This window comes from Lissotriton helveticus, chromosome 8 (genome assembly GCF_964261635.1).
Source record: "Lissotriton helveticus chromosome 8, aLisHel1.1, whole genome shotgun sequence".
NCBI lineage: Eukaryota > Metazoa > Chordata > Amphibia > Caudata > Salamandridae > Lissotriton > Lissotriton helveticus.
The window spans coordinates 1,045,073,591-1,045,099,319 of NC_136069.1; the positions used below are offsets into that span (position 1 = coordinate 1,045,073,591).

Below are 25,729 nucleotides of genomic sequence, written 5' to 3' on the forward strand. Positions count from 1 at the left end.
TACACATTTGAACATTTATTCAAGAGTAATGAGTGATAGTTCAAGTCTGAACTTCATTTTGGATTTTGTAGTGGGGCATTTTTAAATGAATACCAATTGCAGGATTATATTCCTCTGTATTCTTGTTACAACAGTGCCCCCTCATGATTTAAAGGCTGCATTGGTATAATGGTGGTATTTATTTATATATTGGGATCTTTCTTCGTGCAGTTGTGCCCAGTGCTGGTGTAAAATTTGCTCTGGTCTGATGTTGGTAAATCTTGTCATTTTGCATATTCAACCATTCATTAATGCCGCCCTATACACCCATGCTCACTCACCCATTAATTATCCGTGCACGTAGTCATTATCATCTTTCACCCACTCGCTTGTCCCCACAACCAACCCCCCCACACACACACAAACAAAAACATTGTAATCAGTGAAGCAGCAGTTTCACTTATAAAATAGCAGACCTGTTGGCATTGCTCTTCTGTTGTCAAAGTCTTTTAATTAAACAGCTAGTTAAATAGCTACATAAAGCAGTTTACAGTTTCCCCCATCACATAGTACTTGCACCCACATTTTGTTTGTGGAAAAAGCTTGCAGGTTGGGAGAAAGGCTCTCTATTGTAGGAACGTGCCCCTTTCTGACACGGTCAGCCTCACTTTTTGGCTGGTTTCTGATGCAATTTTGACAAAAGTGCACTGAATTGGGACTGTCCAGGTCCCCAGTATTCGGTCTCTTTTCCTAAACTGTACAATTTTTCCCTCAATTGGCAATACCTTTGGCACCCCCTGTAAGTCCCTAGTAAGTGGTACCCCAGGCAGGGCTCGAAAAATCATAAAAATGTTATTAGACCTGCAGGTCCAGTAATTTAAATAATCTCCTCGACCTATTTGTAATGCTCTTGACCCATAAACTGGTTTTAAATGATGTGATTGTAGGCAAATATTTTAATCCATGGAACCGCCATTTTCTTCATTATCACATATGAGAGAGCCTTCAAATGTGCAAGTTCAGCATGTCTGCTGTACAAAAAACTCTTATTTGATTGAATGTGTAGGAAGGTGGATACCTGACTATGGTTAACCCAGATTTTTTGCCTTGTGTTTAGCTGGTTTTCGACTTAGTTGGCCTGGGATCCTGCTAATCAGGGCCCCAGGCTATCTTCTCTCACTGTAAAATGGACTCCATGTACTCTAGGTACATCTCCAATTGGATATTGGGTCACCCTTGTGAGTCCCTGTATAGTGTACCATAGGTACCCAGGGCATAGGTGCACCCAAGGCCTACCAGGGGCTGCAGCATGTATTATGCCACCCCTGGCTGGCCATCCAAACTGACACAACTGGCTGATCACTCAGCTGGGGCAAGGTTGTGTAATCACCCCTTGCTTAGGTATAGTATTCCTATATCTACCCTTATATATAGACACACAGTAACCTATAAGTCACACCTATGGCAGGCCTTAATAATCCTGGAGGCAGAGCGCTTGGTTATGTGTGAGATGGTGCTCTAGCATGAGCTGAGCCTGTCTGCAGCTTTCGGAACCATGTCCTTATAGCTGTTCTATGATATCGCCATACCATATACTCTTAAGTGCATTATAATCCTCGCGATTAATGCTAACTTTGGTTTGGCTTTATCCAAACATGTCATGTAAGGTATCATGCACTTTGGAATACTACCCCCTCGCCAATTCTGGCGACGGGGGTAGCATTCTACCCTTCTAGAGTGATAAGGCATGTTGTTGCTGACTATCCCGGTTAAAGTTAACCAGGGCCCCAGCGTCACAAAATGGACGCTGCTGCCACCAACACAAGTCTGACCTCCTGCTGCTGGGAGTCCTTCCAGTCACGGAGGTTTGGACAATAGGTTTCCTGCCTGGGGAGGTGCGAACACCACCCCAGTCAGGACTTTGCGTATTGGGACAGGGAGGGCTGAATAGAATGAGACACTGCCTGGAGCACACTAGGTCCTCCACGCATACCCCAGTTCAAACCGGTTGCTAGGGCACTCCAGCCCCAGCTCTGACGTGAAACTGGACAAAGGAGAGGGGGTGTAACCACCCCCCTTCCTGGTCCCACCCATAAGATGGACCTAGTAAGTAATCCATCCCCTTTTAGTTGTATAAAGGTAGGAGCTGAGTCCCGAGAGATTAGATTAATCCTGAACTGCAAACTTGAAACAAAACTCTGGAACTTCGACATTCTGCTGAAGCTGAAGACTGAAGAATCTCCCTTGTGGCCAAGGAGTGACCACCCTGGGCAACCAGGCACCATCCAGCAAATCAACGGCTTGCTTTGTCGACGTTCCCGCCGGAACCGGAGCACAGAGCCTGACCAGACCCAGACTTCCAGACCTGTCTGACCCTCTCTTCACGACTGCAGCATAGCCGAGATCCGTGGAGGCGACGAGACACGTGGGACCGGACATCTTGGAAAGCCTGCAACTTGCTAACTGTGCAGCTCCTGAGGCATCCTCGAAGCTGTGCACTGGGGATTGAGAAACCCCGAACCCGAGCTCCACCTGCACCGAAGATCAGCCCTCCACACTCCACGAGTTCTGCGTGGCGCCCTTCTGCCTGTGTTCTGCTCGACGCGTTGTCCGGTTGCTGGCTCGTTGGCTAGTAGCCTCTGTGACGACAATCCTTTTGAACCACCTCGCTGGTCTGGTTGCTCCAGACTGGCCCTTGCTTCCCTGCAAAGGCGAGGCACCCCAGACCTTGCTGGTCAGCACCAGAAGCCTTTGTTGAATCCTGAGTGGGTTGCCTTTGCCAAGGCTTGTTGACTCCCATCCGGAAGTCGACTCCTCCATCTGCGAGAACCTTCGTGGGACAGCTCGTCTCCAGCACCTGGTCGTCGTCGACGCCTCCTAGTCCACGTGGCTGCCAAGACAAGCTTCACGACAGCACCTGATCGCTCCTCTACGTCGTCTGGTTCCTTCCTGGTTCCACCGGTCACTGGCTAGTGACCCAGACTCTGTCCCCTCTGCTTTCAGGTCCTCTTCATCCTTAATCCACCCTTGGATCCACCCGGACATCTTCCTCCTGGTCGCCTGCAGCATCTTTCTTCAGGTCTCCATAGGATCCAACGACGAAACCCGACACATCTTCACACCTATGCACCCACCGTCCGTGGGTGAGGTAACGCGAGTACTTCGGTGCTCCCAAGGGTATTGACTATCCAAGTGTCTAGGTATTTAGTTGTTTCATCCTAGCTAAACCGGAAGTGTCCTAAATCCTTCTAAATCTAACTTCTAAGTTCCCATTGACTTTGCATTGACTCACACGTGTGTGTAAAGACACTGCACGCGCCGCCTCTGGGCCTCCTACTACTAAACTATTGTTCAGATAGTGTAGCCCCAGCGATGCCCTAGACCTTTCCTTTTCTCGTGATGTGGTACTTGTACCACTTTCTTAATATATGGTTTTCTTCGCCCCTAGGGCCTAACTGTAAACTGTGCAACTTAACGTATTCCGACTAAGTATCTTGATATGTGCTTTGACCTCTGATCTCATAAAGAGTTCAGAGGAGTGTGTTAGTAAATAAATACATATATATTTTATATATATCCTGTATGGTGTCCTTTCATTTGATATTCAAGGGGTTACATATGGTAAAACAGCTGGCTTTACACGCCCTCAAGAGTCTTTTAGCCTAAGACTGTTCTGTCCACGCTACCACTAAGATAGCTGGTCTATAAGGTTGACTTACAACCATCACCATAAGGGTTGTTTGGACTGGTGCAAGGTGAGCACTAGAATAGTGAACATCATATACCAGGCCAACTTCTCACATTGGTATGCAGCGGTTGGGATTTGAGCTTGCTGTTGTTTTATCACTTGTAATCTTGAGATATCATTTGAAAGATCACATGGGTACCTGTAGGTACATATAAAAACATGTCTTAGTATACTTAAGTTCTACTGAACTTAGCTGTTGTAGAGAAAAGGGCCTAGCACACCCTGACTACAACTCCTAGAAAGGTTCTGTGGGAAAACAAATAGTGTAGGTAGGTGCAACACCACACCTCACTAGAAACCATGTCTCAGACAGTGAACCCCAGTGGTTCGCTGCCTGCAGCGGTAGATCCCTTGAGGACTGCTTCGAGGTATGAAGCCTTAGCCTTCCAAGAATTGAGACAACTGTGTACTTCTAGAAGGCTAAAACAAGGGTCAAACCCTACCCTCAGATTCCTGGTTGAGTTCTTAGAAGAGTATGATGCTCAACAGGCACCTAACCCAGGTTCCCCAGGTAGTGCAGAGGAAGTCCTTCCCTCCTCAGATGATGCTCCTGATACTATTGAACCAGAGGAAGAAGGGGAGGTAGTGGAGGAAGATTCTGATCTTGAGGTAGACAGCCAGGTCCCAGTCAGAAGACTTAGCCAGGCTAACCTAAGCATACATGGGAGTCAGTATGGGCAGCCCTCACACAGACCCCCAAGTGGGCTTAACCAGAGGCAGAGGAGAGGAAGATCCCACTCAAGGGAATCTCTCCAATCTCATGCTTCAAATGGCTCTCATGGCCCTGCTCAGAGAGCGATGACCTCTCCTCAGAGAAGAGAACATGAGGCCAGAATGAGAGAGGCTGCTCTGAGGATTGAGAGGCAAGAACTCGAAGTTGCCTTGGCCAAAGAGAAGCTTGCTCGTGCTAGAGAGCACAGAGAGAGTGGGTTAGAACCCACTGGTGACAGCAATATCCCTAAGGATAAAGATAGGTCCTATGATAATAGAAACCTAAGCAAGATTGTGCCCCCCTAAAAAGAAGGGGATGCCATCCACAAATTGATAACTGATTAGGAGAGGGCCTGCAAAGTACAGCAGGTACCCCAAAGTCAGTGGGCAGCAATCTTATGGCTCTCCTTTTCAGAAAAAGGTAGAGATAAGCTTCTCACAGTTAGTTATGAGGATGCTAACAATTACACTGACCTGAACCTGAAGAGTGCTCTGATTGATGGGTTTGGCTTAACCAATGAACAGTACAGGTTGATGTTCAGGGATACTCAGAAGACACACACTCAGGACTGGACAGATTTTGTAGATTATGCTACTAAGGCTCCGGAGGGCTGGTTATTGGGCAGCAAAGTACAGGACTTTACAGGATTGTATAATTTGATTATGAGGGAGCAGATCCTTAGTAATTGTCAAAACCAGCTTCTACACCAGCACCTGGTGGACTCTGATCTGACCTCTCCACAAGAATTGGGTAAGAGGGCAGACAAATGGGTCAGGACCAGGATTAGGCCTAAAAATCAGGGTGGTGACCAGAAGAAAGATTCTACCAAGCCTCAAGAGAAAGGTGGGGATAAAGCAAAAGACAAGTCCTCCACGGGGCCCCAAAACTCCAATGGTGGGGTTGGGTCCCAAAACACTTCCTCTAACCAAAAGAAACCTTATTGCCATGCCTTTAAACAGCCTGGCCACTGGAAAACTGACAGCAGTCACCCAAGAGCCAACAATAAGGAAAACATTCCCCCAAGTAATACTCCCAGACCTCCTGTTACTGTTAGTAGTAATCCCCCAGGTGGTGGGAGTACCCCCAAGAATTTGGCTGGGTTTACTTTGGGAACTCATGTGGACTCTGGCCTAACCAGGTCCCCTAACACAGCTACTCTTGTCTGTGAAAATGGCATGGGGTTTGCCAACTTCACTGCTTGTCCCAACACTTTGGGCAAGTACAGGCAGGAGCCCCACATCAATGGCCAGAAAGTTGAAGCCAACAGAGACACAGGGGCTAGCATCACTATGGTGACTGACAGTCTAGTCCCCTCAGGACATCTTTTACCTGGGTTCACCTATCAGGTGACTAACATTGATGGAGTGCAGAAAGATCATCCCATGGCAGTAGTAAATCTCAGCTGTGGAGGTGTCACTGGCCCAAAGGTCTACAAACTTGCGTGTAGATTGTCTACTGGGGAATGATCTAGAGATCTCAGCCTGGGCTGGGGTAGAACAAGAAACCCATTCCAAAATGGTAGGCATTCCAGAAAAGGTTAGTGGGGCTGTGATGGCTACAGCCCCAGCTCAAGCAGACTTCCTTCCTAAAGAGGTTGGAAGGGCTGTGATGGTCACAGCCCAAGCTCAGGCAAACTTCCCTGAAAAGGTTGGCAGGGCTGTGATGGTCACAGCACACACCCCCCAAACAGAGTTCCTTCCTGAAAAGGTTGGTAGGGCTGTAATGGTTACAGCCCAAACTCAAACAGATGTTTGTGTTGTGAAGCCTGAAACTATGGATCACTCCACTCAGACAGAGAGTATTGGGGAGGAAGAAAAGTCTCCCTCCCACCAGACATTAGGTGAGAGTCAGCCTCCTCAGGGAACTGACCCTACCCCTTGTGAAGAAACTGCCCCAGAGGTAGCCAGGCTTGGCCTGACAGAGCCTCTGATGTCAGTGGACCCTTCCAAGGTGGGACCCAGTCTGGAGCAGGTAACCTGCCCCTCTCTACCCTGCCTCAGTCAGCCCAGGGCTGTAGAGGTCAGGGAGGCCAGTGGACCCCAAAGGGCCCCCTGTCCACAAGAACACCCCCATCAGCAGATTAGTGGCACCAAAGCTAGCAGCCCTAGCAAGGTGAAAATGTCAAAAACTCCTTAGGGATCTCCCTTACATTTAATTAGGAACCTCCCCCAGATGGACACTGTTGGGCACAGCCAAACATGGGACCCAAAGGCCCCAAACCTCACCTGTCCCTCCGGTAAGTCAAGAAAAGGGACCCAGCCTCCAGCTGTAGGCCGCCAGAGGTTGACCCTGAGAGCACAGAGCAACTCAGTCATGGAAAGAAAGGCACACGTGGTGGATAGTGATTGGAGGAAGCTGAGCCCTACATTAGTGGAGCATCACTTCAGTACTCCATCTCAACACCAGCCTTTTACTTTGCCAAAACACACCACAGGTAGAGATTCCCTATGGTGGAGACCCTCTGATACCCCTAGGGTGAGGGATTGCTTAGTGGACCATGAGACAGGGGGTAACCATGCTAGTGCAGGTACTTCCTTATATGGCCACTTAGGCAATATAGGCTTACCTGGTCAAGGATAGCCTTATCTCCTTCGTTTTTTTTTGGGGGGTGGGGTTGTGTAGGAAGGTGGATACCTGACTATGGTTACGCCAGATTGTTTGCCTTGTGTTTAGCTGGTTTTCGACGTAGGTGGCCTAGGATCCTGCTAATCGGGGCCCAGGCTATCTGTTCTCACTGTAAAATGGACTCCATGTACTCTAGGTACATCTCCAATTGGATATTGGGTCACCCTTGTGAGTCCCTGTATAGTGTACCATAGGTACCCAGGGCATAGGTGCACCCAAGGCCTACCAGGGGCTGCAGCATGTATTATGCCACCCCTGGCTGGCCATTAAATCTGACACAATTGGCTGATCACTCAGCTGGGGCAAGGTCGTGTAGTCACCCCTTGCTTAGGTATAGTATTCCTATATCTACCCTTATATATAGACACACAGTAACCTATAAGTCACTCCTATGGCAGGCTTTAAGAATCCTGGAGGCAGAGTGTTTGGTTATGTGTGAGATGGTGCTCTAGCATGAGCTGAGCCTGTCTGCAGTTTTCGGAACCATGTCCTTATAGCTGTTTTATGATATCGCCATACCATATACTCTTAAGTGCATTATAATCCTCGCGGTTAATGCTAACTTTGGTTTGGCTTTATCCAAACATGTCGTGTAAGGTGTCATACGCTTTGGAATACTACCTCCTCGCCAATTCTGGAGACGGGGGTAGCATTCCACCCGTCTAGAGGGAGAAGGCATGTTGTTGCTGACTATAGGGGAGAGGTGTGGCGCCGCGGCCAGGGCGACTGACGCTGGAATCTGGGGATCAGGGTTCGATCCCCGGCTCCAGAGGCAGGTCAGCCCAGCACCATGTGACTCTGGGCAATAGCTCGCTTAATCTTCCCGACGGCCCCCAGCGCCTAGAGACCCTTACGGGTGATTGTGCGCTTTACAAATGTGGATTATTATTATTATTATCCCGGTTAAAGTTAACCAGGGCCCCAGCGTCACAAAATGGACGCTGCTGCCACTGACACCAGTCTGACCTCCTGCTGCTGGGAGTCCTTCCAGTCACGGAGGTTTGGACAATAGGTTTCCTGCCTGGGGAGGTGCGAACACCACCCCAGACAGGACTTTGTGTATTGGGACAAGGAGGGCTGAATAGAACGAGACACTGCCTGGAGCACACTAGGTGCTCCACGCATACCCCAGTTCAAACCGGTTGCTGGGGCACTCCAGCCCCAGCTCTGGCGCGAAACTGGACAAAGGAGAGGGGGTGTAACCACCCCCCTTCCTGGTCCCACCCATAGGAGGAACCTAGTAAGTAATCCAGCCCCTTTTAGTTGTATAAAGGTAGGAGCTGAGTCCTGAGAGATTAGATTAATCCTGAACTGCAAACTTGAAACGAAACTCCGGACCTTCGACATTCTGCTGAAGCTGAAGACTGAAGAATCTCCCTTGTGGCCAAGGAGTGACCAACCTCGGCATCAGGGCACCATCCAGCAAATCAACAGCTTGCTTTGTCGACGTTCCCGCCGGAACCCGAGCACAGAGCCTGACAAGTCCCAGACTTCCAGACCTCTCTGACCCTCTCTTCACGACTGCAGCATAGCTGAGATCCGTGGAGGCGACGAGACACGTGGGACCGGACATCTTGGAAAGCCTGCAACTTGCTAACTGTGCATCTCCTGAGGCATCCTCGAAGCTGTGCACTGGGGATTGAGAAACCCCGAACCCGAGCTCCACCTGCACCGAAGATCAGCCCTCCACACTCCACGAGTTCTGCGTGGGGCCCTTCTGCTTGAGTTGTGCTCGACGCGTTGTCCGGTTGCTGGCCCGTTGGCTATTAGCCTCTGTGACGACAATCCTTTTGAACCACCTTGCTGGTCTGGTTGCTCCAGACTGACCCTTGCTTCCCTGCAAAGGTGAGGCACCCCAGACCTTGCTAGTCTGCACCAGAAGCCTTTGTTGAATCCTGCATGGGTTGCCTTTGCCAAGGCTTGTTGACTCCCATCCGGAAGTCGACTCGTCCATCGGTGAGAACCTTCGTGGGACAGCTCGTCTCCAGCACCTGGTCATCGTCGACGCCTCCTGGTCCACGTGGCTGCCAAGACCAGCTTCGCGACAGCACCTGATCGCTCCTCGACGTCGTCTGATTCCTTCCTGGTTCCACCCGGTCACTGGCTAGTGACCCAGACTCTGTCCCCTCTGCTTTCAGGTCCTCTTCATCCTCGATCCACCCTTGGATCCACTCGGACATCTTCCTCCTGGTCGCCTGCAGCATCTTTCTTCAGGTCTCCATAGGATCCAACGACGAAACCCGACACATCTTCACACCTATGCACCCGCCATCCGTGGGTGAGGTAACGCGAGTACTTCGGTGCTCCCAAGGGTATTGACTATCCAAGTGTCTAAGTCTTTAGTTGTTTCCTCCTAGCTGAACCGGAAGTGTCCTAAATCCTTCTAAATCCAACTTCTAAGTTCCCATTGACTTTGCATTGACTCACGCGTGTGTGTAAAGACACTGCACGCGCCGGCTGTGGGCCTCCTACTCCTAAACTATTGTTCAGATAGTGTAGCCCCAGAGATTCCCTAGGCCCTAGGCCTTTCCTTTTCTCGTGATGTGGTACTTATACCACTTTCTTAATATATGGTTTGCTTCGCCCCTAGGGCCTAACCGTAAACTGTGCAACTTAACGTATTCCGACTAAGTATCTTGTTATGTGCTTTGGCCTCTGATCTCATAAAGAGTTCAGAGGAGTGTGTTAGTAAATAAATACATATATATTTTATATATATCACGTGTGGTGTCCCTTCATTTGATATTCAAGGGGTTACATATGGTTAAACAGCTGGCTTTACATGCCCTCAAGAGTCTTTTAGCCTAAGGCTGTTCTGTCCACGCTACCACTTGGATAGCTGGTCTATAAGGTTGACTGACAACCATCACCATAAGGGTTGTTTGGACTGGTGCAAGGTTAGCACTAGAATAGTGAACATCATATACCAGGACAACTTCTCACAGAATGGACTAAACTTTTTTCAATGTATAATATAAATCTAGCCACATATAGGATACACATGACCCCTGACTTTCTTCTTAGTTCATTAACAGCATTGCCATCATGGCGGGGGCAGGAATGTTTCTCAAATCATGTTTAAAAACCATCACTTTTAATAAATACATAACTAATGCATTAAGTGGTAGCACACTGTCATTTGTAATCAGCTGATTCTACATTGAAATGAACTTTCCCACTGATATGCAGTTTTACTGATACACCATACAGTGTACAAACAATAATGTTTGGAAATGGAGTTTCTGCAGATGTGTCATTTGCACATCACCAGGTAAAGTGTTCTATTTTGTTTTGCTCCTATTGCCTTTTTGTTTGCATCCGTCTTCTTAATTTCAAATACATGTGCTATCGCCGGGACACTTTCGAGTAGCTGTGCGCTGTGCAAATTAAATATAACATGTGCTTTTGTAATTCCTGATATATTTGTAATATTAATTTACAGGCTATTTATATAAATGATATGTGTTAGAGAAAATAACTGGTATCTTCATATAGCTCACTTGACAAAACCCTCTAACTCTATCTAGTAAGATAGGGAAAAATAAACCTAATTTTCCAAGCAGCAGTTAGTTCAATGATCAACTGACATTTGACCTCTTTCCTTGAAAAGAAAGCAAATGTGTCAAGATAAAAACAAGATTTAATGGCATATTTATTGCTCATTCACTTTCTGAATCAACACCTGTTCATTTACAGCCTCAGTTTACTAACCAGATGGGACTAGTAGGTGCTAAAAATAGTTTGACCTGATTAAAGTTTTACTCACAATTGCGAGTGGGCGAGTAGAGTTTTTGAAGCCTGCCCAGGTACCTAGGGCAGGGAGGCTAAACAGGGTCATCAGGGGTTGCAGCATGAGTTGTGCCACCCTGAGAGACGCCGTAGGACCAACATGCAAACTGCCATTGCATGCTGCATGTCTTGGGGCTAACAAAAGTGAAACCATGACATGAAAAATATCCCTATGTGCCAGGCCTGCAGACACTGTCTGCAGTGTAGGTAAGCCACCCCTACAGCAGGCCTTACAGCCCTAAGGTGGGTGCACTGCACTACATTTGTTGACATATCTGCATGAGCAGAATTGCCACTGTGATGTCCAAGTCAATTCGTAGATATCACAAGTGAACAGGGAAGCCATTTTAAGTGCATGTGCTGGACACTGGTAAAAAATGAGTTGTTAGGTATGAAAACCCTTGTATTAATGTACCCACACTGATTCCAGTGGTGCATTTATGAATACATGCACCCAGAGGGCACCCTGGAGGTATCTCCTGAAAACCTACTAGGTTGTAGTGTGCTGGCTGACTGGTGTGGACCAGCCTGACATCACAGACCGGTTTCTGACCCCCTGCAGGTGATAGCCTACAGTGTCTGAGGGCTGAGAAAATGCCCGCTCTGCCCTCCAGTGTTGTCACGTCCTCAAAGCAGGATGGCTAAGTAATCAGCATATCTAGGCAAGAGGCGTTAAAGGCCTCTGCCGCCTTTATTTTGCGACCAAGGCTTCCCAGCCAGGGGAAATGCCAACCCCCTGCCCAAGGCCCCTTTGGCACCTGGACAGGCAGGGAATTAGATATGCAGAGAGGCGTGGTGCACTACCAGGCCAGTCACACCCCTAAGATGAGCTGCCAGATATGCCTCTCCTTTGGGAAAATTCTGCCATCATGATGATGGCAGAATTAGGAACTCTGGGACAGGGTAAGGCCCACTTCCCACAGAAAGCGGTGGTATAGGGGGTGTAGTGACCCCACAGGTAAGTACCCCATCGGCTACCGTCCTTCACTCCCTTAATGGCCTTAAATCCAGTATTTGGGGGTGCCCTGGCAGATTCTACTGACCTAAGAAGAAGGCCACTGAGGAGCTGTGAAAAGCAAGAACTTAGGAGCAGCAACTGACCTGCTGTCCCCGACAATTGCACCAAAGTCGACTCGTCCTGCAGCTGCTCTGCATCCAAAAGCTTGGGAGGACTGTCAGCAATTCAAGAAGCAACCAGGATTTCATGTGGAGTAGCGAAGCTGCTCCCCTGCACCCTGCCAATGATGCCAACGAGGTCCTGAAACCCTTCCAGAGTCAAACCCCATTTTGGGTTTGCCCAGACTGGATTCCCAGTCACCGCCTGCAACCTCTTGGTGCAGGCCCCCTCAAACGCCAAAAGTATTCCTGGCTCGACCCTGCTGGACAAAGCCCCACTGCACACTTGCCCCCTAGCCAGAATTGCTGTGTACCAATGGTGTTCCTGTTTTCCCAAGATGCTCGAAACCTAAGCCCCGCTCTTGGTTAGGCCGGACTGCTCCTCCCCAGTCCCTACTTACAGCATCTTTTGCCTGGGACTGCTTCCCATTGAAACCAAGGGGGCAGGAGACACCAAAAAGCCCCTCGGCACTCAGATGCACCAGAGCCCACTCAAGTGACCTGTTTGTGCAGCCTTGGTCCTTGCCCCATACTTATCTTAACTTCAGAAGATTATTATTATTATTATTATTATTATATGAAATTTGTAGCGCGCTCAGTTACCCAGGGGCATCCCGGCGCAGAACAGAACAAGGAAGGGAAAGCTCAGACTCAGTCACTACACAGGAAACAAATACGTCTTCAGAAGTTTCCTAAAGTGCAGAATGTTGGGCTCCGAACGAATCTTAAAGGGCAGGGAGTTCCACAGTGCCGCCACTTGCACTGAAAAACGCCGGCCCCCAGGGCGAGCTCTTTTTACTCTGGTTAACTGCAGAAGACATCCTTGGTCCGATCGCAGTGGCCGTGTGGGTTTATAGGGGCGTGCCATATTGGACAAGATAGAAGGGCCCCTACCATGCAAGATTTTATGGGCCGTGCATAACGCTTTAAATTTCACCCGCTCCTTAACCGGGAGCCAGTGAAGCGTTTTCAGGGCCGGAGCAGCTGAGTGTCTTCTAGGAACCTCCATCAGCAGTCTAGCGGCTGCATTCTGCACCTGTTGAAGGGTCCTAAAGGTCGCTTCCGGAGCGCCAAGGAACAGTGCGTTCCCATAGTCAAGTCTCGACAAGATTAAACCACGAATCAGAAGCTTCCTGGAAGGATTGGGGAGCAGTGGTAGCACCTTGCGCGCTGACCGCAGCAGGCCAAAACACACCCCTGCGATCTTCCTGGCATGTGTCCTAAAGGACAGGTCTTCCTCCAGCCATACTCCTAGGCTCTTAATCTCCTTCTTAGGAGATGGTGGATCACCCAGAGACTGAGGCCAGCAACTGGCGATAAGCGAAGGCCTAGATTTGCCTAGCAACATAAGCTCAGTTTTCTCTCCGTTGAGCTTAAGGGCAGAGTGGGACATCCAACGATGAACGTTGGCAAGGCAGTCATGAAGAACCTCTGGTTGTTCCGCCAGCTGGGTAAGGCCTACAACCAGCTGAGTATCATCAGCATAGCTGATGATCTTCACTCCTGAAGGGGAGACCACTCTCTCAAGTGGAGTCATATAGACGTTAAATAAGGTAGGGCTCAATGATGAGCCCTGCGGGACTCCACATTGAAGAGGGAACAGGGTCGACTGCTCTGCCCCTTCCCAGACTTGATAGAAGCGGTCAGAAAGGAATGACTCAAGCCATTTGAGGGCCATCCCCGTGACACCCACCTCTGACAGTCGTTGGAGGAGCACCTGGTGACTCACGGTGTCAAAGGCAGCACTCAGGTCCAGGAGGATCACTGCCACTGACCCCCCCGTATCAAGAATGCTCCTTGCTTCCTCCACCACTGCCAATAAGGCCGTGTCCGTCCCCTGACCAGGGCGAAAGCCCGTCTGGGAGTCTCCCAGCAAATGATGGGATTCTAGGTGGTACGAGAGCTGGCGATTAACCATTTTTTCTGCGTTTTTTGAAAAGCCGGGCAAAAGAGAAATAGGCCTAAAATTGGCCAGATTCGAGGGATCGAAGCCAGGTTTTTTCAGCAGTGCTTTAACAACTGCTTTTTTCCATCTCTGCGGCACCGTGCCCTGGGAGAGGGAAAGGTTGATAAGATCTGTAAGCGGGGCAGAAATAGTATTTGCCACTTGTTTGAGCCATTTCATGGGCACCGGGGCACTCGGAGACCCGCTCTTCATCCCTTTCAGAACTTTTACGACCTCCTCCTCCGAAAAAGGGCCAAAAGAGGACAACTCAAAGGGACATATTCCTGGGCTAGAGTCCATCTCCAGATTCTGAGATGTCGCAGGCAATGAAGCCAGAATCTTCTCTATTTTGGAATGGAAGAAGTCTGCCAGCTCTTCACATTTTTCTTGGGGGTTGTCGTGCACGACTGGAGGAACCGGAGACTTTAGCAGTTCCTTAAAAATCTTAAAGGATTCCCCTGATGAGTTACTCGCCCTATCAATCCTATCACTGAAATAGCTTCTTTTGGCATCTTTCAAGGCAGCTTTATACTTCCTCATCGATGCCTTGTAGTGTTCTCGACTTTCTTCCGTCAGCTTTCTCCTCCATGCCCTTTCTAATCTTTTACAGGGTGTTCTGAGATCCCTAAGTTCAGGGGTGTACCAGGGAGCGGAACCGGCTCTTCTTTCCCTAATGGGCCTTTTCTTTTCCGGAATTAACAAGTCAAGGGAATTGATCAGCCAATTTCCCACATGCTGATCAGCAGTGATAGGGTCAGAGACCAAAGGAGGACAGGTTCTCGCTAACTCAGCCGCCCAGTTATCCACCGGCAGCCTAGACCAGAGCCGTTCAACTGAATACCGTTAAGGTACAAGATCTCTCCCCTTCCCCAACTGCCATATAAGGGGGACTAGACAATGGTCTGTCCAGGGAAGAGGCAGAGGCTGAAGGGCTTGAAGATTCTCTGAGTTTGTGAAAGCCACATCCAGCTGATGACCTTTAATATGGGTAGCTCCGACGTTAACAAGATGCAAATCAAGTGCACCCAACATACTTTGTAGCTCTCTCGCCACTGCATCACAGGGATCATCGAAATGCAGGTTGAGATCCCCCAACACTATAAATTTGGAGGAGGCGGCAGCTAGTTGTATCACCACCTCAAGGAAGGAGTCTATGATTGGTCCTGTAAGTCACTGCTAAGTCCCCATGCGCAGTATATGTGTTTTCCCCGTAGGAAGACAGGACCGCGATAGAGACAATACAAATGTATTGACCTGTTTTCATCAAAACTTCTACCTTAAGTACTTTTCCAAAAACAAAGTTCTTGGTGCCTAAAATTATATACAATAAGTGTTATTTTCTTTATTGGTGTGGATGTCCTTATTGACTCTGTATACAACAAATGTCTAAAACTCCTTGTTAAGCCTAAGGCTGCTCGACCACACTACCCCTTAAAAGAGCATCATGGGATTGTTGAAGCAAGCCCTGTCCAGTCTTAAGGGATACCTGGACACACTACACAACATACCTCTTTTTGATATATTCTATGAAGAGCCATAAAAGTAACTTTATCCTTTTTTTTCATCAGACATTATTTACTCCTTTCCCAAACTGACTGTAAATGTCATTCGTTCTCCACTACGCTGCCAAACTTGCATTTACATTTTGGAACATGCTGAATGTGCAAGTCTTTAGGAAGGAAAACGCTAAATTTTAATCCCTCACTAGTTCCCATTGATGACTTGAGTAACGACAGCAAATTATTTTTCAGGTGAGCGGGTGTACTGATGTTGTCTTTGTTTCAACACTTGGGATGTTGGGTGTCAAAAGTATGCAGTAGCTAGTATGAAGACAACTGATTTGTGGTACTTTTAGTGGGTTCTATGTAGAAACACAGTGAATTTGAATCAAATGTTTGGCTAAGGGATCTATATTCTAAGTGTTGTAAATGATGAGAATCAATACACAACACCAAAGTACATAACTGAAACTAGAAGAACCTAGAAGAACATATTGGGGTAAACCCGCGGACAGTTGCTGATTGTTTGATGAAACATTTATCTTTAAAAACATAGTTTTTAACACTGAAATGTGGTGTAGTCCATGTCTATTAAACCCTTTTTCTTCAATTCTATTACATCGTTGTGAAACTTAGATTTGTAAAATGAAAGCGGAGTAGTGTGGCTCACTGGTTAGAGGCAGCAGGCCCGAGAGTAGAAGTCTGCCCGGGACCAGGGTTCAATTCCCGACGAGGCAGGGTCGTGGACCTTGGTCAGCGGACTCGATAATTCTCGCTTCGGTGCTTACTCTAATCAGGGGTTCCACTCGGCAACTCTGGGCATTAGCTTGCCTAATCTCCACAACGGCCCCACCAATTCCGGGGATGCCTGGCTCCACCTTGGGGACTCCCAGCAAAGGACCATCCCACAGGGAAAGCCAGGATGGGTTCCCCAGAGTTATACAGCACCAGGAGACCTATGGACGGGTAGCAGTGCACTTTACAAGCTCAAAAACATTTACATCACATTTACAAAGCATTTACCACTAGGAGAGTTCCCTGAAATTCTGCCAAAGCAAGCATGTGAGGCAGAGGAGTTCTGCTCCTTACTCCTGATCTAGTTTATTTCTATATAAAGCACTCCATAATAAATGGCTAGGATGAGTGTTCTTTTTCAATTCACAATTTGGGTCTGTTTCTCAAAATGTAAGCTGGTTCATGACATGTATTTACATAATTAAAAACGTGCTTTTTAGTAGGAACAACAGCTATGTTAAAGAATGTTAATACAAGATGCTGTTCTATGCAATTTCGACACTTGTACTGTCTAGCATACTCTGTTATGAAGATATGTATATCCATATTTTTCAGCTGTGAGCAGTTCTTCTGATGACAGTGACGAAGGGACCGATGAAGAAATAAAAAGTGAAGAAAGTGACATAGAAGAGAAGCCTGAAATGGTATTTATGTTCCACATATTTGTCAATGTATTGCAATTTGTTTCTCTTCTAGTTAGAATGTAAATGATTATCGGGTCTTCTGCCACAATAAAAAGCACTATAAAATAGAACCTGTACCGAATTGTGGACTTGTTAATGATTGGTAATTCCTAAAGTATAGCTGTGGATCCCTGGACTTCAATTTCACTTCAGATATTGAAGTATTAAATATTTAACATAATATGTCATCCTTTTTTGTAGAAAAAGTACAGTAGGTATGTTGTGTTTTGCTTGCCATGTCTCACCCCCGGATATAGCATAGGCTCCATATTTCAGTAGACTTTAGTTGCACATCAAATTAAAACATAATCCGCATTTTGCAAATTAGCATTAAGAACCTCTACTTGGTGTATGAAAATGCGAAATGTATAGATTGATTTTTCCACAACAATAGGAAATTGACTCATCGGAAAATGTTCCAAAATCAACATTTTTTTCTGGAAGTAGAATTTTGGATAATCACCAAACTCTTCATTTTGATGGAGAGTGGTCTGTGTGTTCGTTATCCTATTCTTTATTTCTTGTAGTTTGTCTGCAAAGCAAATTATTGAAAACTACAGTTCCCAGCTATCCTGGAAAATGACAGTTACTCGGATGTACTTTTTGTTACAAAACTCAGATCTTGGTTCCACCTTTGTATCCTCCATACACAAATAGTATCTAATCAAACTGTAGGTCATCCAGCTGTCAATTGTGCCCTTTTTCAACAGTTAATGCCTCATTGGCTACATGCTCATAACAAGAGGTGCTTCACTATTCAGTAATGTCTCTACAGTTGACAAAATCAACCACTATGCAATTTGTTAATTTCAAGACCTTTTTAAAAAACATTTATTTATCCAAAACGATTCAGGAGCATTGTGCTTGCTCATTTTCGAGAATCCACTACCCTTGTGGGCTCTCTATAGGCAGGATTTCAACCTGGCAGAGGGACAAACTCTGTTCTTTTGGGGTTAATCGATAATTTCCCTAGGAAGTTGGATAAGGGTGGTGCTTTAAGGAAAAGGTAGAATGGGGTTGGGCGGGGGAGGGGGGGTTATCCCGTATGTCAAAACTATAGCCCAAATAATTCCAATTTCCTCATGCTTGCCATGGTGAATGGATGCACTATTCAGACTCTGGGTCAGCCTGTAACTAGGGTACCCTACAACTGAGTGGAGAGGGGGTGGATATTAAAGGGCCTTTACTCTACTGCCTCCCTAAACTTACAACATGCTGAAATCATGAGACTGGTAAGCTCTGTTTCAAGAAGTTGTCGAATATTAATTCCTTGTGTTACTGTTCAGGGGCTTTATGTTGCTTGGGGAATTACACACCACTACATGATCTGAGTTTCTAGATTTAGATAGACATTTTTCTATTTTTTAAAGACAGACACCCTCCTTTGGTGGCATGCTGTATCATGGGGGTGATCCTTCGCCAGTATCTTCATTGTGCAGGGCAAACTCATCGAGTCTTTTATGCTCACTCTGTGTCAGAGTTTCTCTGACAAATATGAAGGGGTTCTACGTTATACTGGTAAAGTTGTATGGGTAGATGCACTAAGAATTAAGTTTGTCTCTGTTTAACCTGTTCCATACAAGACTGAGAATCACTGCAGGTAATAACCGCTGCGACCCAGAGGCCGAGACACATGGTGCGAAGGGTGTTTGAACTGCATGGCCTACCTTTTGGTAATGCACCTTAATAGTATTTCCTCTCCCTGAACGCAATAATCCTGTTGTGAAAGGTGCTGCCCTAATTGTGAGCTTGACATTGAATCAGGCATGTGTGGATGCCTGCATCGAGTGATGAGGCCTACACACTGCACAAAGAATCTACGGGGTGTACACCTGAAGCACCTTCAGAGGCTCACCGTGAATTCGGGTTGCAGAGCCCATCGCTGAGCTCGCGGAGAGGCGGGGCGCTGAACCTGCACTCTACGGAAGCAGGCCTTGCGGAGGTTACTGACTGAGTCCTGGTGAAGTCCTCGCTGATACTGACACTGATAGTACCAAAGCTGGCGCACCAGGGAAGAGGCGAACACAATACTCCCGGTGCTGGATACTAGATAGGCCCACTCATTTTGGAGGTAAGAGCTACCCTGGGAACCGGCGAGGAAAGAGGTGATGAGTTTGCTAGCAAGAACCCCAGAGGGCCCCCATTGATAACTCGGTCCATATGGACCTGCCTAGAACGGTGAGCATCCTGACTGACAATTGCAGTGGTAGCACCTCCAAAACACTGGTCCTCTGCCCACAAAGCCACTAACACTCCAGGCACTGTTGCTGTGACCTGGGCAACATGAGAAGAACCGAAACAAAACAAGCCAAATTGCCCTTTGAAGCCAATCGTCACAAAACCCCCTAGGAGATACAAACGCAAACATATTGCACGGCCAATAGTCGATTGCGCCACCAAAAGAAGCTGATGTGAAGTCCTTATTGCTTACTATGAAACAGAGCCTCACATCAATTGAATCCAAGATTGATTCCATGAGCATGCGAATGGACTATATCAGGCAATGACTCGAGAAGCATGAGGGACGCATCGGCGATAAAGAACACAGAATTTTCCATATAGAGAACGAGGCCACAACTAAAGGAGAAAAGCTGCATGACATGGAGCGTCTGTTAAAGGTTATCTCTGCCAAAAATGAAGATTTAGAGGCGCGCTCGCACAGAAACAACATCCGTTTCATAGGAATCCCGGAATTTACGAACATAAAACATATGGAGGACTATATAGAAGCCATGTTGTTAGATCTGTTGGGGCCACATCCTTCGCCAAGCTGCTGGTGGCAGAGAGGACACACTGAGCGCTAACCGCCAAACCACCTCCATGTGATCCCCCTGGCCCATAATGGCTAGGCTTCTCAATTACCCGGACATGGTACTAAGATTGGCACGGGCAAAGGGCAATCTGAACTATGGGGGCAATTCCATTTACCCAGACTTTACAATAGCAGTCCAAGAGGCTTGCAAGAAGTTCCTCCTGGTGAAGCGGAGATTGCGGCAGGCCAACATCCCATCCGCCATGTTATATCTGGCAAAGCTACGCATAACCTTCAGTGAAAAGCACAATTTTTTCACTACACCGCAGCAGACCCAAGAAAACCTGAAGCGAATGGGCAGATGAGGTGCTCAGACTGGTGACACCAGCCGCAGGTCTAGTCCAACTTATCCTCTATCAGAGACAAGATAGTTGGTTGGCTTGACGCCTTCCGGAACTCTACATTTCAGACAACCTACTACTCCGTGCTGCATTGGCACTTAACAAATAGACTCAGGCATGAATATTATCAAATCTTTAATATCCCCGTTCTCTTTTTCCACTACTTTAAAGTATTTCCTCAATGAGACACCATTATGGAGGGACACCGAATCACATTGGATGATATTCACTTCAGTGAAGCCACTACTTTAAAGTACTTCCTCAATGAGAAACCCTTATAAAGGGCACATAGTCATATTGGAAGATATTCACCTCAGTCAAGAAATGCACCATATGCTATAAACAAAATACTCAGTGGCAGTAAAGACTGTGGACAGTCTCCACTAATTCTCTGAATCTCGGGCACCCTCGTTCTTATGAGAACTATAGCTGGTACCATCCAGCAGGAATTCCCCCTTAGAATGGCATACTTGCTGTTTCTCTTTAATGATGTATTTCTCACCCTTCCCCTCTTCTCTACTTCTTCTCTTCACCCCCTTATTCTGACCTAATTTCTACTGCACTTCCAATTTTCCCTCTACTCTCCCCTACCACTACTCTAGCTGGTGTCCTCTGTGTAGGGCAGTTTCCTGCTTTCAGGCATTTGAAATGACTGTTCTTTTGTTCAGCTTTTGTTGGGTTACATTATGGGGACATTTTTGCCAGCGAGTTCGGGCTGCTGGTGTGGGAGGGGGGGTGGGAAGGGGTTAAAGAAATGAGAGGTTTGCCCATAACTGCATATGCTCTCACTAACCCCTTACAACACTTAGACTAACCCAGGAATACAGAATGACCACGGATGGTAGACAACAACAAACTGCTCCCAAGGAAATTGCCAATGTCCCCCCCCAAACAAGCTGCCCCTTTATTACCCTGCTAACTTGAAATATGCGTTGCCTCAGGGACCCTCGAAAGCGCAGGCACATATTAGGGTATCTGGATAGGCATAACATACAAATAACTATGCTACAAGAGATACACCTTGACCCTGGATACAGATGCTTTGCCTCCTATTCAACTTATGCTCAAGGGACTGCCATATTATTTAAATCTAATGTCTAATATCCGGCGCTTTGCAGGATCCCCAGGGATGATACTGTGTCATGTGGGGACACTTAGCCACGCACTCCGTCACACTTTTGAATTGCTACGGACTCTACGTAGATGATCCTACCCTCTTTAGTAAACTATGGGGACTCATCCTAGATATTGGTTCTACACACCTAAAATGGGGAGGAGACTTTAATACCACACTTGACCCAAGCATAGATCGCTCCCATCACACCCCAGCACCTCAAGCTAGAGCAGGAAAGTGCCTGGTGGAAATTGTCGGCCCACCAGCTATTTGGTGCATGGAGGGTGTTGCATCCTTTGTGTCAAGTAGGCACCTTTCATTCCAGCGTGCACTCCAGCTGTTCTCGTATTGACTATTTGGCTGACATTGCGGGGACTGGGTATATGGATTGTTGATGCAGCTCATCTTGCACGGACATATTCTGACTACTCCACAGTGCTGCTGAAACTGCGGCCTCCAGGTGTTGGTTTTCCCATTCGTCTTGGAGACTCCATGCTACTGCTCTCCTAGATGAATGTTTCCGTACAGAACTGAATCAGGAAGTATGCAATTTCTTTCCAAGGAATCTAGAATCGGTTTCTACATAAACCTGCGTATGGGAGGCCTTCAATGACACTGTGCGAGGCATGTGCATCGCAAAGGGAGTAGGGATTCCAAGGGACATCAGACGGCAGCTTAAGCATTTAGAAACGGGCATTAAGGCCATTGAAACACACTCAACATATATATTGAAAGGTTAATAGCAGGCCAACCTTCAGGCCCACCTTCATGAACTGATAACGAAATACCAAGAAACAGCAGAACAAAAAGACCTCTTCAGATCTAAATACCACTGCGCCCGCAGATACGGATAGGATGAGAGACTGGGGAGAGCCCTGGTGGAAACAGTACGTATCCCCAGGTTCTCTAACTATATACTAGCAGTTGAAAACACTGACGGTTCAGTATGCCAAGACACCAAAAGTATCCTTGGTGCCTTCTCTGCATTTTACTCTTCCCTTTACACGATGCATAGGACGGAAGGTACACGCGTAGATAGTTACTTTGAAGATCTAGCGCTTGGGAATTCCTCTCAGCGGATTTTGAGGCAGAGGAGATATGAGTGGCTATAATGCAGCTAAGATCCGGGAGGGCCCCTGGTTCGGACGGCCTACCTGCCGATTTCTATAAATGCTGTGCTAAAACGCTGGTCCCCATCATAAAAGCAGTCTATGATGAGGCAAGAGACTCAGGAATCCTCCCCCCTAGCCATGCGTGAAGCATCGATCATCACCATTCTTAAGCGGGCAAAATAGCCCCAGCGTGTGAAGGCTACAGGCCATTGTCTTTAATTAATTGCAACACAAAGATATTAGCAAAGGCATTGGCTAACAGGCTGAGTCTCCTAATGGAAAGATTCGTCCTACCGGATCAAACGGGATTCATACAAGGACGCACCACCTCCCAAAATTTGCGTATCACCTTTGCTCTGATTCAAGATATCGACCCTGACTTAGCTGAGGTGGCAGTTGTTTTAGATGCCACCAAAAATTCGATCCGATAGACTATATGTTTGCGGTGCTAAGGAGGAGGGGGTTTCCCCACTACATTTCTGTCCTGGATCGCCCTACACTATAGCAAACCGAGAGCCTTTATGTAGATCAACGGCAGCAGATCTAGCTCTTTTCCCATTTCACAAAGCATCAGGCAAGGGTGCCCCCGTCACCCCTCCTGTTTGCTCTCGTAGCAGATCCTTTAGCGGCAGTGCTTCGTCAAAGGCATAGAGAATAAGCACTCAGATACCCAACCCAACACCTACTGATTTCGCCATATGCTGATGATAGGACACTTTATTTTCGTGCCCTGCATATCAACCTGAATCCTATTCTTAGGGAGATCATTCGATTTGTTGCATTTTCAGGGATAAAGACAAACACATTTAGGCCCATATCTCTGTACTGGGATGAATGTATGACATTGCTCTGCATTCTGAATGAAAGAAGATTTATAAAGCGCGTGGTTACCCGGAGGCATCCCAGCGCTGTGGCGCCATTTATGTTGTGAGGAGATCAAGGAAAGAGAAAGGTTTTCAGTAGTTTTCTGAAATTGAGATAATCAGGTTCAGAGCGTATGTGGAGGGGAAGATTATTCAAAAGCCTGGCTGCCTTATATGTAAACAGTCGTCCTCCACTCCATGATCGTTTAATCCTGGGAACTAAGATTAAACCTTTATCAGATCTAAGGGCTCTGTTGGGCCGATAGGGTTGGATAAAGGGACGAATCAGAAGCGAGCCCTTTCCAGAGTATGACTTATTTGTATGCAAAGGGCCTTGAATTGAATTATTTCCTGAACAGTGAGCCAATGCAAGGTGGCGAGAGCGGTTTTCGCTGAGGAGCATCTGGGAATATTCAGAAGCATGCAGGACTCACAATTCTGTGCCATTTGAAGTATTTTGATGGTGGCCTGAGGGGCTCCCAGGTACACACCATTAGCATAGTCCAGTCAAGATAGAATAAGAGCTTGGACTAGCAGCCGTCTGGAGGCAAAGGGTAACGGGGGAGTATCCTTCTGATCATTCTTAGAAGGCCATAGCAGCAGCTGGCTGCCACTTTGCGTGATTGTTCCTTGAAATCAAGGTTACAGTCAAGCCAGACCCCTAGACTTTTAATTTTTTTTTTGTGTTAGGGGGGCAACCTTGGCAGCCAGGCCAGAGGAGGTCTATGTTTAGAGGGGTGGACTTCCCCAAGAGCAAGAGTTCGGTCTTTGATCCATTGAGTTTTAAAAATGAATTGTTCATCCAATTAAAAACCTTCTCAAGGCAAGAGGCTAGGTCAGGACCATGTTGGTTGTGTTGCTTCATGGAGATAACTAACTGGGTATCATCAGCATATGTGACGATCTGTACACCGAATGGGCATACAGTTTCTGCCAGTGAGATCATGTAAACATTGAACATAGTGGGGCTTAGAGAACATCCCTGTGGGACCCCACATGTCAGAGGTATTTGTTTCGAGGAGGATTCTTCTTCAAAGACTGTAAAGACCCTGTTTTGAAGGAAGGACTGTAGCCATTTTAATGCTACGTCACTCCAGCCTCCCTAAGTCTTTGGATCATCAGATGGTGATTTACTGTATAGAAGGCTGTGATGAACTGAAATAGAATTAGGGCCGCGCAGCCTCCGTTATCGAGGATCTTCCTGGTTTCCTCTACTACGGCAAGAAGAGCCGTTTCGGTGCCCTGTTGAAATCTGAATCCTGTCTGAGTGAGATGAAGACGATTATTGTTTTTCAGAAAGGCAGATAAAATCGAATTAGTGTGCTTCTCCGCTAATTTACTTACTCCAGGCAGCAAGGAGATGGGTCGATAGTTTGCCCAGTCTTCTGGATCCAAATTGGGTTTCTTTAAAAGGGCTTTGTTCTTTTTGCATTTGTCACCCCAAGTGGGACGGGTATGCCCAGACATGGGTCCTGTGCTCTCCATGCTACTGGAGTCAAGCTATCCCGGCTGATGAGGGGTGAAACCCCAAAACTGGTCCTAGGATGCTTGTTTCCAGTTCAGGGAAGACCTGGCCTGGCAGTTCGGGCTGGACTGTTCCCATGAGGCACAGGGTCAAGACTGATTTGCATATGGCTGGGTTCAAACTGGAATGGCATGGTGAGCAAAAGAACGATGGATTTAGGCCCGGATCTCTGTACTGGGGTAAATGTATGACATTGTTCTGCATTTTGTCCATCATTTGTTCTTTTTGCATTTTCAGGGATTAAAATGAATTAGAGCAAATCGCAGCTGTTTCCCCTCATTCCACTTTTTGCAAGACTACTGATGGACTTTGACTTGATGTGCCCTTGGTCCCTGCCAATCAGGTTCCCATGGCCTGTGTTCTTTCCCCAAAACTGTACTTTGTACCCCCAATTGGCACCTCTCTGGTCACAGGCAAGTCCCTTGTAAAAGTACCAAGGGCACTGTGGCCAGGTAAGGCCTCTAAGGGCTGCAGCACCGATTGTGCCACGCTTAGAGGCAATGTACATGGTACACATCCCTGTGTGCCATGCCTACAACCCACTGCCCTGGCATAGGTCAGCCACCCTTCTTGCTGGCTGCTCTATACCAGTGGTGAGCGTACAGGTGCATGAGCCCTGTACCCCTACAGTGTCTAAGCCAATCCTTAGACTGTGTAAGTGCAGTAATGTCTTTAAGAGTATATGGTGCTGGGAGTTTGTCATTACGAACTCCACAGCACCATAATGGCTTTATTGAAAACTGGGAAGTTTGGTATCAAACTTCTCAGCACATTAAACCCACACTGATGCCAGTGTGGGATTATAATGAAAAATGTACTCCGAGGGCATCTTAGAGAGACCCCCTAAAAAACGACCAGCCTCTGGTGGGTTCCCTGACTGGTACTCACCAGCCTGCCATCATGAGACATGTTTCTGGACCCTTAGGGTGGGAGCCTTCACTCCCTGAGCCCAGAAACAAAGCCTTTCCTGGGCGAGGTGTTCACACCACCCCCAGGCCAGGAAGAGCCATCTATGGCAGGGGAGCTTCAAAGGCCTTGCAGCCTTTGTAATACAACCCTCCGCCTTTCCTG

The 25,729-nt window shown here is 47.2% G+C and overlaps 1 protein-coding gene across 1 annotated transcript in view; it reads left to right on the forward strand.

Moving 5' to 3' along the window:
* MSL3 (MSL complex subunit 3) overlaps positions 1 to 25,729 on the forward strand; it is a 176,263-nt gene that overhangs the window by 50,739 nt on the left and 99,795 nt on the right. Inside the window, exon 5 of the mRNA XM_078657908.1 lies at positions 16,764 to 16,852. Coding sequence (XP_078514034.1) covers positions 16,764 to 16,852 — 89 coding nt within the window. The remainder of the gene's footprint in view (positions 1 to 16,763; positions 16,853 to 25,729) is intronic.